The sequence below is a fragment of the Sesamum indicum genome, linkage group LG10, assembly GCF_026168435.1.
Source record: "Sesamum indicum cultivar Baizhima isolate 11 linkage group LG10, ASM2616843v1, whole genome shotgun sequence".
NCBI classification, from domain to species: Eukaryota; Viridiplantae; Streptophyta; class Magnoliopsida; order Lamiales; family Pedaliaceae; genus Sesamum; species Sesamum indicum.
The window spans coordinates 15,840,967-15,855,784 of NC_142666.1; the positions used below are offsets into that span (position 1 = coordinate 15,840,967).

The 14,818-nt window shown below is 31.8% G+C and overlaps 1 protein-coding gene and 1 pseudogene across 1 annotated transcript; both read left to right on the top strand.

Annotated features, from left to right (window-relative positions):
• The first annotated feature begins 1,635 nt into the window (after positions 1-1,635).
• LOC105172095 (trans-resveratrol di-O-methyltransferase pseudogene) lies at positions 1,636-4,993 on the top strand (annotated as a pseudogene).
• Positions 4,994-9,130: 4,137 nt separating this feature from the next.
• LOC105171976 (putative O-methyltransferase 3) lies at positions 9,131-12,303 on the top strand. The gene is made up of 2 exons (XM_011093278.3): positions 9,131-10,080; positions 11,808-12,303. Exons 1-2 carry the CDS (start codon positions 9,307-9,309, stop codon positions 12,108-12,110), a joined length of 1,077 nt encoding a protein of 358 aa, XP_011091580.1. The 5' UTR covers positions 9,131-9,306; the 3' UTR covers positions 12,111-12,303.
• Positions 12,304-14,818: the final 2,515 nt, after the last annotated feature.

The window sequence follows — 14,818 nt, forward strand, 5'->3', positions numbered from 1 at the left end:
ATTGATATGCATTTAATTAGAGCTGCAGAAGCTGGGAGGAACCAATAGAAGTACAGCAGCCAGCTGAAGGCTCTGGCTCACTGAACGTGTTTTCTGATCTTAGCACTTTTATTAGTGCAAGTGCGTTTCTTCTTGTACTTTGGCAAGCAGGTTTTTATTAGTAAACAGAAATGCTAGTGCATTTTTATAAGTTGCAACACTTCCAGAGTAGTTAGCTTAGCAATTAGTTAGTTTACAGGTGAATAGTAAATTTGTTGATTAACCATTAGCATCTGGGTTCTATTTAAAAGGTCGAAATAACAAGAAACCTTTCTCTTCTTTTATTAGATTATATGCTCAGTGTACTGTGCTTCTTCAAGAAACAAGAAAGAGTCCATGGTTGTGCTCAACAAAGCCACATATTCACATGGTATCAAAGCCATCTCTTGACGGTCTCTGATCACTTACGCCATTTTTTTTGTAGAATTACATAATCACACAGATAAAATACAAAGACAATGCACCGACAAGCCCCACGATGCCAGACGAGCAAGAAAAGGAAGGCACTGGCTGATCAGGAATCGTTGAGGATTCAAGCCTCAGACAATCAAGGAGCAAGCTTGGTGTCAAACTTGTTGGATGAAACACATTTTCTGTCCCGGAGCATATTCGTCAAGATTGCCTTGGGGGCTAAGATATACTTATTTTTAAAAAAAAAATTGAAATTACACTTACATCCCTCCAAAGTTCACTCGTCTTACCGACCTTCTTTGGTTAGGATTTGGACAAAAAAATGCTGATGTTAGCAAAATAATTTGCATAAATTTTTAATTTTACCTCATTTAATATTTTCATGTAATAATTTTATACTTATAGAGAAAAAATATAATGATTTTAACTTCTCGCTCTATATATATGTTACATTTATTCCTTTATAAGTATAACAAATATACAAAGGAATGCTAGAGGGACAAAATTAAAAATTTATATATTTCCGTTTGCTTACATCGTCAGTTTTGTAAATCGAGAATTTTCAGATAGGTATAAGTGTTATTTCATATTTGAGTAAAAATGTAATTTATTGTTTCTAGAGGAAGTCTGAGTGTAATCAACCTAATTTTATATACAATTATATTTAAATTTGTATTTTATGTTATTTATTCATTTCCCTAATATTATATACACCCATATGAATCTTATTACTAATACTTTATCGTAATCAAACAATAATGTTATCCTTATTAAAATTTTAATATTGCAATTGTTAGTATTCTATGTATATATGTTCAAAATGTTCATTCCACGAGCGAATATAATAATCGTATGCAACGGATATTTCATATGTATGAAATAAGGTCAACTGATTAGGTACTCGCTCAAATATAAATTTTGCAATTATTCAATTTAATAAGGTTGGCAACCTTTGATTTGCAAATAATGTGTTGTTTATGTCCATTTTTCTTTTGAACTTTAGCTTGTGTTTGGAATATTCTTATTACAACATGTTTTGTCTCAATAAATTTCAACTTTATAAGTTGGATAAATTAGTTCTATAAATAAGTTCTGTAATTATCCATCTCGAGGCACCCATTTATTTCAACTTAGGATCTTTAAAGCTAAACAGAGTACCCTCGAAATAGATTGATCAAGAACGATATGGAAATGATTAAGCAAGAGCGATCCTCTGAGCTACTTGAAGCTCAAGCTCACATTTGGAACCAGGTGTTCAGTTACATAAACTCTATGTCACTAAAATGCGCAACTGAGCTAGGCATCCCCGACATCATCCACAAGCATGGCCGCCCCATGACTCTCACTGAACTGGTGGATGCTCTCCCTGGTGCCGACAAACCCAAAGCGGACTGTGTGTACCGTCTCATGCGGATCCTCGTTCACTCGGGCTTCTTTGTATTGGAAAAGATCGATTCATGTAATAAGGAGGCCTATTCTCTTACACCTGCTTCACGCCTTTTGATTGGAGACCATACCATGAGCATGAAGGCCTACGTACTTTCCCAACTAGATCCGATCCTAACTGAGCCGTGGCAGCATTTAAGTAGATGGTTCCAGAATACTGAGTATCATACAGCGTTTCATACTGCTAATAATGGGACCTCGATTTGGGAGCAGAAAGAGCGGAACCCAAGGTTCAGCCATTTGTTTGACCAAGGCATGGCATGTGATACTCCAATGGTGGCCGACGCGATTACCAGAGATTGTAGGCAAGTGTTTGAGGGTTTGGATTCTATCGTAGACGTTGGCGGAGGCACCGGAACTTTGGCCAAGGCCATAGCAGAGGCGTTCCCACAAATTCATTGTTTGGTGCTTGAGCTTGCACCTGTTATTGCTGGATTACAGGGGACAAGGAACTTGGAGTACGTTGAGGGAGATATGTTTGAGTACATTCCTCCAGCAGATGCAGTTGTACTCAAGGTATGCATATATGCTTCAAAAATGCACATATTCCTCCATGACCTACCTTTTTTTGTATCCATCGCCTCCACATATTTGTGCAAGAAAGAAGGCGAACATTTACTGATTTACTCCCAAAGTTAATTAAGAACGTCTGCAATTTTAATCATGCTATTTTACTAGGTTGGATCTTCTACTATAAATTGATATTAGATTTCATATTTCAAACTTTATAAAAACACAAAAATCCTTCATAAATTTGCAATTTAGGAGTAGGTTCCTGACAATTTGGAAAAGGTGCAAAATACCCCTTTAACATGGGTTGAGTTTTTCTTTATATAGATGAATGAACCAAATTTTATATGGTAAGCAATAGTGATATATTATTTCGCACAAATCACTCGCTAGAAAAAAAAATGACTGACTATAATTTTAATAGTTATGAACTAAAGATCATGGTAAATATTTTTTCTTGATTGCGTTCAAGTGACATCGATGTAAAAATATATATAGTGTTTGGATTCATTTTTTGAGTGTTTTGTTGTGTTTTATGGAGATATTGAGAGAAAAACAAAGATAAATAAGTGTATGTTAGAGATTGTATGTATGTTTGGATTTATTTTTGGACATAATTTAAAATAAATATTATATGTTTAATGTTGTGTTTTGGGAGACAAAAATTACTATTTATTATCAAATTATGTCTTTTTTTATATATATTTATGTATATATATGTGTATATATTTATGCTAAAACAGTTAAAAACACATAAATAAAGTGTTTCTGAATGATGTCAAATATTGGGTATGTTTTAACTTGTCCCGGAGATAACTTGAAAATGAAAACAAACATAGTGTATAGGTTTTCCACCAAAAAAAAGTAAAATCGTGGCAAATGTTTTAGCCACCCTCATAGATACCACGACCAATAACCGTTACATGACTGTGGTCAATAACTAGTAAATTACTATTTTGTTATTAACTATGAAAAACCATAATTGCATTTTTGTAGTGGCTGGTCAATACATGTCATGTTCCTTTTAATACAATGATATTAATTTTCATTTATCAGTATATATATTATTGATAAATATAACACAAAAAATAGAAAAACCTACACATTTTATTTTAATTATATTCTTGATTTATGCACCATATTTATTTTTTTAATTTTTTATTTTTATATTAATAGAAAATTTATTGATAATTGTATATATATAGTATATATACATATACTAAGAAAATATAAATAAAATAATAAAACAATATTTTTTCTCTCCTTCCTCTTTCCGGATTTCCCCCTGGCCATATATGCATATTATATATATATGCATATTATATATATATATATAAATTATCTTTGTATAAATATTTTTTTAGTACAAGTATAATACTCATATATAAATTTATATATGTGTATATACACTGCTAAAATCTGATCCATTCATTTAAGTCAAACAAGAAAAGGTAGACAGTAGATTTATTTATTAAAGCTGGAGGTTTGATATATATATTAAATAGCGCAAAATACTTTTTTAAGTTTCATAAAATAAAGGTAGAATTTATTTTGGTTCCATAACTATGAAAGGTGTCGCTTTTAGTCCCATAAAACTCATAATCATGTATTTTTAGTTCGAAAAAGTCATGTGCATTGTGTTCTTGGAGTAAAAACTCATTCTGATTTTGGGACTAAGAAGTCCTAAAATCATATTCTTTTGGGATTAAAAAGGTGTGAGTTTGACTTTCTATGGGACTAATAATATTACCTGCCATAGTTGTGGTATCAAAAAAAATTCTACCCTTATTTTATAAAACTAAAAAAATATTTATCCCATATTAAATAAGATCCAAAGATTTATAACTAGGGCTACAAATATCATTTTACAAACAAAACTCAGGAGGTCGCGCACCAAGCGGGTGTTAAACGGGATTGCTTGTATTTTTCCCTCTTTTTAACACTGGGGGAATTAGTTGTTGAATTGATGTTGCACGAGATGGTTTTTTGTGCGTAACCCTCTGTACAACCCATATGTATATTATTCATGTCCTTGGCCTATATTTCAACACCTGCCGTATAGGTGACAAAGTTGTTCTACTTTCTTGATGAGAATTTTTGTAGCCATGATCTGGATTATTGAAAGCTCTAAGCCACTATTTTAAGTACAGTAACAGAAATTAAGATAAAGGAACAAGCATATTACTTTGGCTAATTAAATGAAAAAGTTTGTGAAACGAATACTATTATACAATATACATATGTGACTAAAACATTAATGTTTCACAGTGGATACTGCATGATTGGAGCGACGAGGAATGTGTTGGGATCCTGAAGAAATGCAAAGCAGCAATAACGAGTAATGGCAAAAGAGGAAAGGTAGTCATCATTGAGATGGTACTAGACGACCAAAACGCCGACCATAAATCTGTTGAAACTCAACTCTTCATTGACATGTTGATGATGACTATACTTAGAGGAAGAGAACGAAAAGAAATAGAATGGGCAAAACTCTTTTCTGATGCTGGCTTCACTAATTATAAGATTTCTCCAATTTTGGGATTAAGGTCTATTATCGAAGTTTATCCTTAATTGTATGTTATGCAAAAAACTGCTATTAGTAAGGACTGGTAGAAGCCTGTTTTCTTATACGTTATTTCGTTTACTACGACTTGATTATTGCAATATATGTTGTGTAAATAATTGGGAAAAAAATTCAATTTTAGTCTTATTACTATGGGCGTGGTACTTTTGCCTGTACGAATAGATTTCCACAATATAGTCTTGTAATTTTAAAAATTTGATAATTTCCATCCTTTTTGGGCCAATTTGGCCGAAAAATTACATATGATGTGCAGATGACTCAATTAAATTGCACTTTTAGTGCTGTAATTTAGGAGGCATTGGTATTTTTAGTCCTATAACTTAGGGAGTTCGCATTTTTTGTCCTGCATGAGTTTATTTGCATGACTAAAATTATAAGTAAATTGCAACTTCAGGCCAAATTGGTCGAAAAAGAACTAAAATTGCCAAAATTATAAAATTATAGGAATAAATTGCGAAAATCAATTCGTACAGAATTAAAAATACTACCCCTTAAGTTACAGGACTAAAATTATAATTTTTCCAAACAATTAGATATGTTAGGAAATACTCTACGGACATGTATTCCCCAAATTAACACAAAAAACAATCTTTCTAACATTACATGTATCCCACCCCAGTGCTCATGCCCTTGCTTCCTAAAACAATTTCTTCCTCTGATTCCACATTCATCATGAACTCCCCTCTTCCCTTCGACCTAGCATCTCGTTCATGCCTCTTCCTTGTTCTCTTAGAGCCCAACTACTCGTCCTCTTACTATAGTATGTATAACACCTTTCATAGGTGCATTATCTCTAATTCCTAGATCTCTTTTTTCCTCTCGTTCTCGATTCGACCCCTCTCTACTCCTTGATCTACTCCTTTCTATCTCATCTCTCTCCGTCTTTCGATCTCGGAGTATTTGATCCTTGAAATACCCTTGTCCACCAACATTTCAATCTCGTCTTTTAATTGATAGCAATCCTCAGTATCAAGGCCCTTTTTGCTGTGGAACTTGCAGTATTTGTTGGAATACTTCTTGGCAGGTGTAAACCTTGTGTGTCTACGCTACTTCAATACATCAGATTTTTTTACCATCATTAAAGTGTTCGCCTTGGTCATGGTAAATGGCGTGTACTTGTGATATTTTAGTTGATAGTTGTAGCTTCCTTCCTTTATCCAACCTCGAACGCTTATCCCTATCGTCTCTCATGTGATCTCGACCTTGACCCCTATCTTGGCTACTTTGCCATTCCCCGTCTTTTATGGCATTCATCTCCTCCTCATCAATATACTTTTGAGCCATTCCCATCAATTGCTCCACATCTACAGGCGGATCCCTTGCTAATGCTGATACAAAGGGGCCCTTCTTTAACCCGTGTATCAAAATGCTCACCGTCATGTATATTCGAACAGCTTGCACCTCCAACGTCTCATTATTAAATCTTTCCATGAAACTTTTTAGTGTTTTATCTTTCTTTATCTTATTGTGAACAAATAAGTAGCTGACCTTTTCTATTCCTCTTGCTTAAAAAGTGGAATGTGAATTTCTGCAAAAGTTGTTCATAAGATTCTATGTTGCAGACAAGTAAGCTCGTGAACTATTCTTGTGCTTTCACAACTCATAATAAATCGATCAATTAAATTGGCTTGACATCTAAATACTAATGTACTTATTCTCACCTAACCAGCCAAGGCATCATTGATAGAGTCCTTCTTCATCTCATGTAACTACACAAGGTGTCACGTTTCAGGTTTATGAGCCAGTTGGACTTCAGAATTATTTCAAATTCATCTAGTTTATCTCGAAATTCAAGTTTAAATAACTCATTGAAAAGAGATATCCAGTGGGTACATTTGAAATTTTTTATCAATACTTATATATTGCTTATCTTATTAGTTAATAACCATGTTGGTGGGGTATCATAATCATCCCTCCAAAATGCAATGTCCTCGTCATAGTGTGACATAACGCATGTTCTAGTATGATCAGGTAATAGAATTTTAGAGGTGGCTCCTGTTCATATAGCAATTTGTCCTACAAATTAAAGAGGTGGCTCCCATGCCAAGTGTGACATAACCTATAATCGACTGTGAGACATCTAGATTCTAGAGATGGCTCCCATGTTAATGAAACTTGAAAACTCGATGTTATACTTTAACAGAACTTAATTTAATATTTTAATGGAGCAAGCCATTTTTGTATTATTTAATTACTCCTGTAAGTAATTGTAATTTTGAAAGGAAACGATGAAGGGATATTAGAATCACTATCAAAATATAATAATTATTATTTATAATTTTAATAGCTATGAATTAAAATATGGTAAATAATTTTTACTGACCATAGTTAAATTAAATCAATGCAAAAACATAGATTTTCTATTAAAAAATAGTTATTTGTCATTACTAAAGCTATTGTAGAAATAAAAGTCATGGCAAATGTTTTAACAACCTTCGCAGGTATCATGATCAATAATTGTTGCATGGTCGTGGTCAATGACTACTTGCACACTATTATTTTATTTTTGACCATGGCAATTAACCATGATTAACTATTGTATTTTTTGTAGTGACTATTATGGGTTCACAAAATTTTCAAGACGAGAACAAACCATTGTATATATTATGTGTAATCACTACAAGAAATATAACATCTAATTATACTTTAATTATTATAGTTAATGATAAATAGTCGTAGCAAATAGTCATTAATCACGACTATGCAACAGTTATTAACCATAATTTTTGCAAGGGTGGCTAAAACATTTGCCATTGTTGAAAGCCATAGTAAATATTTTTACCATGACTCTTAGTTATGGCAAATAATTTTTTCATATCGATCTTATCTAATTATGGTTAATAATATTTTATTTATCATAATTTTTAATCATAAATATTAATATTGTAGCGAATAGTAACTTATTTACATACATATAATCATATAAATACAATATAAAATTTTAACATAAAAAATTCAATAGATGATTAAAAGGGAATCAATCATTAAAACGGGTGAATTGGAGAATCAATTCAATAGCATGTGGGCGATTAAAATATGGCGTATGCCATTTATACACAGTCTCGTTCTATCAACAACTTATTAGTTCACCTCTCTCGGAGTAGCTGTATAATTTTGATGGCGGTTAAACAGCTTAAATCCCCAAAAAAGACTAATATACCCTTAAAAATCAAGAAAAAAATATAATGTGATAGGGATTAACATCTTTTTTCTGATTGGGTTGCATTCAACCCAACCCATCCATTAACCCAAAATAGCAGCCATTGATTACAAGATCATCCAACAATAGCTAGTTTGACACGTGGCTATGTACTGGCTCTAACAAAAGGCCCCTATAAAGAGGACATCGGACAAAATATTTTTTTAATCCTATAAAATAAGGATAATTTCTTTTTGTACCACAACAATGGCAGGTGATGTTTTTATTCTCATAAAATTTAAAATCACACCTTTTAAGTCCAAAAAAAATGTGATTTTGGGATTCCAAAATTGTAATGTTTTTTAGTCTTAAACAAACGTCTTTTTAATCTCAAAATTATAATGCACATGACTGTTTGAAATTAAAAATGCGTGATTATGAGTTCTATAGGATTAAAAATAATACATGTCATAATTGTAGTACTAAAAAAAATTATATCTTTATTTTATGAGACTAAAAAAATATTTTAGCCGCAATACACCATATAATTGGGCGTTGTTATAGAGGGAGGACATAATTTAAATTCTTTATTCAAACGTGAAGTGGCCGGCCGAATTAAAAAACATGTAGACATTTTTTTATATTAGTTGTTATGTCACTTAGTATTTGTTGTATATAATAAATAATTATTTATATTTTAAAAAGCGTTATAAATAAAAATAAGATATATAGACTAACACATCAAATTTTAAAAAAATAAATAAAATAAAACTAATTTAGACATATTATCAACACCAAAAAAAATTGGTGGGAGTCAAATTTCCATATTAGCATAGATAGATAGTATAGATCATACAAATAAAAAGAAGAATTTAAATAGGGATGATTGAAAATAAATAAGAGTATTTTTGATAATTTTAAAAATTAGTATGGTGGTGTAAGTAATCGTAAGAAGTATTTATTTATTTATTTTTATATAATATGGATGTTTAGCTACTCATCATGGCGTGCGTTAGCTACTCATCAACTCTCCCCCATAAAATATTTCATAATTTTGCAAAACATTGACCAGCTGAATTAAAATACTTTGCGATTCCTCATAATTAGCCCACCACTTGTACGATTTAGACTCAGCTTTCCACACTTAATCAATATTCATAGATTGATTAAGAGAGATATGGGAACGATTAAGCAAGAGCCATCCTCTGAGCTACTTGAAGCTGAAGCTCGCATTTGGAATCAGGTGTTCAGTTACATAAACTCTATGTCACTAAAATGCGTAACTGAGCTCGGCATCCCGGGGATCATCAACAAGCATGGCCGCCCCATGACTCTCACTGAACTGATGGAAGCTCTACCTGGCGTAGATAGAGCCAAAGCCGACCACGTGCGCCGTCTCATGCGGACCGTCGTGCACTCAGGCTTTTTCGTATTGGAAAAAGTCGATTCATCCGACGAGCAGGGTTATTGGCTTACGCCTGCTTCACGTCTTTTGATGGAAGACCACCCCATGAGCATGAAGGCGTTCTTACTGTCCCAACTTGATTCAGTCCTATGTGAGCCATGGCAGCATTTGAGTGGATGGTTCCGAAATATCGAGGACCGCACAGCATTTCATACCACTCATGGAATGTCACTTTGGGAGCAGAAAGAACAGAATCCAAGGTTTGGGCATTTATTTGATCAAGGTATGGGAAATGATACCCCAATGGTGGCCGACGTGATTGCCAGAGATTGTAGGCAAGTGTTTGAGGGTTTGGGTTCTCTTGTGGACGTGGGGGGAGGCACTGGAACTTTGGCCAAGGCCATAGCCGAGGCGTTTCCAGAAATTCATTGTACGGTGCTTGATCTTGCACCTATCGTTGCAGGATTAGAGGGGACAAGGAACTTGAAGTACGTTGAGGGAGATATGTTTGAGTACATTCCTCCAGCAGATGCAGTACTACTCAAGGTATGTATCCATGCGTAAGTTTGGTTGAAAAAGAGGGCAAAAATCTACATTTACTCCCAAAGTTAAGAAAGTCTTCAATTTTAATCATGCTTTTTTACAATAAATTGATATTATATTTCATATTTCAGTTCATAAAAAGAAAAAAGAAAAAAACCTTCATATCGAAACATCAAATGTTCGATATGTGAAAATATCCCTAATGTTTTGAAAAAGGCATGAGGTAATTTGTTATTTTTTTTTTTCACATAGAGAATTTTTTGCTCATTTTGTATATCACGTAGAAAGTATACGAACATATTTATATATATTATATATGAATTACATTTGTGTAAATAATTTTTAAGTACAAGTATAAAGTCTATATATAAAATTTATATATGTGCGTATATATACTGCTAAAATCTAAACCATTCATTTAAGTCGAACAAGAAAACATAAACGGTAGATGTATTTATTAAATTTGGACTGTTAACTTATACTTTATTATTAAGTTAGAGCACCAATTTCGTATCTCATTTGTTTTTTTCTTAGATCTGCTAATCTATATATTTTTTAATATTTAATTTAATTAATTAATTTATTAACTTCCACTCTCCCACTCTTCTAAAATCCCCAAATCACTTTGAACCCCAAACTACTCATTCTTCTTAACTTCCATTTAACTTTTTATAACTTTTTTTTAAAAAAAAGATTAGTATTTTTAATTTTTTAAACTAAAATATTTTTTTAAAAATATAAATTCATTTTCAAAATTTTAATTTAATTATGCACATTCCTTTGAGTGCGCCGGACACATTAGTATATATAATTCAACAATTTATCACTAGAGGTACAAATTTCATTTTATAACAAAAGCTCAAGAAATATCGCGCAAGGAGCGGGTGTTAGTTAAACGTCTCTTCAATGAAAAGTATTTTGCACCTTCTCAAAATATGATATGGGTGAGTATATTTCATATGATTGTAGTTATAATTATAAATAAATCCCCTTATTCAATGGTCAAACTTTACACAATACTCCCTAGATACGTTGCACTAACATCCCTTAAAAGTATACTTGTAATATATTAAGAGCAGGGATTGTTTGTGTAATTTGGTCTAATCACAGGGGTTGTCCAATTTACCCTTTTCTTTTTAGACTTAAATGCATTTTTGGTCTCTACTTAGATCATTTAGTGTTTTCGTCCTTTAATTTTTTAGACTAATATTTTGGTCCTATATTATTTTTCCCCATAATTCTAGTTCCTTTTTACTGGAGATCACCCTTTTCACCTAAAAAATGTAGGTGCATCTCACGTGATATTTTAAATTGGGGCTATTGACTCATTCATTCCAACATTTTTTTCATTTATGTTTCTAGAGTAAAATTTTGGTCCTACATATTTTTAATTGTCATGATTTTTTCGTTTTCCTTTTCCTTCCAGAAACCACCCTTCACACTGGTGGGACACTTAAATGGAATAAATAAATATGAGGGCAATGACATAATTTTCTTAATAAAATGACAAATGCACATAGATTAAACCTACCGCTTGATTAATTATAGCATTCATCTTTTTGAATGAATTTTCTAAAATGGAGGACTGTGTCAATTGCATTATTATTTATGTAAAAAAAATTAAAATATTTTGGATAGAATATTATATAATAGGTATTTGGTGAAACGAATACGTACTATTATATGATATACATATGTTCACTAAAACATTCATATATGTTGATATATAGTGGATATTGCATGATTGGAGCGACGAGGAATGTGTAGAGATCCTGAAGAGATGCAAAGAAGCAATAAAGAGTAATGAGAAAGGAGGAAAGGTGGTGATCATTGAGATGGTAGTCGATGACCAAAATTCCGACCATAAATCAGTGGAAACTCAACTCCTCTTCGACATGTTAATGATGACTGTAGTTGGTGGAAAAGAAAGAAACCAAAAAGAATGGGCAAAACTCTTTTCTGATGCTGGTTTCACTAACTATAAGATCTCTCCCCTCTTGGGAATAAGGTCTATTATCGAGGTTTATCCCTGAGTGTATGCTATGCTAAGATTTCTCCCCTCTTTGTAATAATATCTATTATCCTGCAGGTTTGTCTTTGGGTGTATGTTATGCTATAAGAAAGATTTTATGTGTTCCCAAAATTAGCAAAAAAAATGTACTACTGAGAAACTTGGGATTTAGAAGGAATTTTTTTGTGATGGTAACAGTCTGTCACAAATCATAACGAATATTTTAATGGATTTGTGCAGATGACGACATCACATCGTTTATAAGAAGTTAAATAGTTTTGGGACGGGTAAACTGTTACAAACCTGTTACAAAATAGGATGTTGTTTCAAAATACGTTCCGAAATAAAACCTCCCACAATATTGCCACGGGTTTTGAGTCTACCAAAATAAAATTGAAATAGCTATGTAGCAAGAGTGGTTGTCCGTTCCAAAACTACTATTAAATGCATTACAAATTTGTGACAATTGGTTAGTCTGCAGAAAATTTTTTCCTCCACTTTTGCAACAACTTGCGATGAAGTGTGCCGCTCTAAAGTTGACTGAATTTTGCAATGAAACATAGCAACAGATTGTCCATTGCTAGTTTTTCATTGGTTTTTCATTGTATATTTATTTTGTAATCGATTTCTGAAATTGTTGTATAAGGGTTTGAAAACACAATATTATCTCTATAATAGTTTTTAGGGCTCATCACTTTGGGGATAAAATCCCAATAATAATTAAATTAAAATAAAAATTATTTGGATATTTGTTGCAAAACCATAATAAAACTTTACAACGGACATCCGATTGCAAAGATTGATCAACATTTGGATGATACACTTTCGTTTCAAAAGTCACGGCAAATATTGCCATGGAACACATCCATTGCAAATTTGCAACGATTTGTGCAAAAGAAATATCCGTGACACCATTTGAAATGGATTTTCAAATTATATCGGTTGCTAATAATTTGCAATGAATATTGCATCGGAAAAAAGTCATTGTAATTTAATTAAATTTTTTGCAACGACATTTGTAATGATCTTCAAGTTACATAATTTTTAAAATAATATAGCAATTAATTTTGCCACAAATTTTTTGTATTTTTTCCGTTGCAAATAGAAAGAGTTGAGTGTTGCATTGAATTTTGCCTCAGAAGCAAATCCGTGGCAATGTTGCCTATAAATTTGTCATTATTTTTGCAATGGATGTTTGATTCATTGCAATCCATACAAGCTAGTTGGAAGCATTCATTTTTTAGACACATTTACCTCAAATTTTGCAACGGACATGAGGTCCATGGTAAAATTCGCTGCTAAAAGGTAATAAAAGAATACTTACATCTTTCTTCATTCTTGTTTTCTTATTCGCTTTCACATATTCTTACTACTATTTTTTTTTACTCTACTAGAATTTTGATCTTCTATGTGCAATTTAACTGTATGTGATCAAGTCGGTACAACAAGTCACACGTCTAGAGTTTTTATTATATGTATATATATTTGTTGGTTTAGAATAAAAATATTGAGAGAGTTGAGAAAGTGGATGTATGAGAAGAATGTACCCCATGATATTGGTGTTAGAAAAAAATTGCAAGACGGAGTGATTGTGTTTATAAATTGGGCAAAAACACAGCATAATTTTTTGGATAAAAAGAAATTCATTGTCCATGTTGTAAATGTAAGAATGGTAAATACAACATCCTTAGAAAAGGCTTTATAGAAGATTACTATAATTGAAAATCTCATGATGAGCTATAATATGAGTATTCAATATCGAAAAATAATTTGTCAGACTAGACAACACATTGGAATAATTAAAAGAATTCTAATTCAAATAATTATGAAAATACCAATTCAAATGTTTATAATTTTTTGTTAATTTGTTCCAAATTTGTAAGAATTTGTGTACATTAAGGATGGTAATCATGACACATGAACATTAAGAATAAAAAAAAGGAATAAGTGGCAATATAGAGGGACAAAAAAACATAATTTACCCATACTTTTATCATGAAAGAAGAAAAATATTAATTTTTATTTGCTTCAATAATAATATATTGTAAGAATAGATTTATAATCGATATTTTCTTCCCGTTAATATTATAAGAATTCATTTTCAAAGGCATTTATTTTCATTTAGTTGAGATAAACTGTAAATAGAATTTTTTTTTCTAGGTCACAATATCAATGATAAATTTATTATAACTTCTAATTCACTAATTACGAAAATATCCAAAAAAAATCATTGATTAAAAAAAATAATATGAAAAATAACATAAACCTTCGATAAATAGAGTATGACAACATTAGTGTTGTAGCCATGCAAAAAGAGAAAAGGAAAAAAGCTTTTCTTGAGTGAAATTGGTATTTGTTTATAATTATGAACTTGAAATCGAAATGAATCAAGACATAACCTTTTTGTATGTTGAATATAATGGCAGCCAAACATGCCCTTACATAAATAAGTTCCAGCCTAATCTCTCCCCAAAATTGGATTGACCTTTTAACAGTCAACTCAACAGAGGGTACTCAAACGGATGACAATTAAAAATTTTGGGTATCAAGTCTGATAACTTAGAAACCTAGAGTACTAAAATTTAAGAAAATGAATAATTTTGGTATGTAAAGTGAAATTATCTCTTTTGGGTTTACATGATACTTTGGGTGAATCTTCACTTATTTGATAGGATCAATCTACCTACACTTGAATAGAACAACATCATTTGATATTTAAATGCGTAATTA

Excerpts from the sequence above, each read along its gene's own strand:
- LOC105171976 (XM_011093278.3), top strand. The coding sequence starts at position 9,307 with ATGGGAACGATTAAGCAAGAGCCATCCTCTGAGCTACTTGAAGCTGAA. Across the intron at positions 10,081-11,807 it reads CAGATGCAGTACTACTCAAG|TGGATATTGCATGATTGGAG; the intron begins GTATGTATCCAT and ends GTTGATATATAG.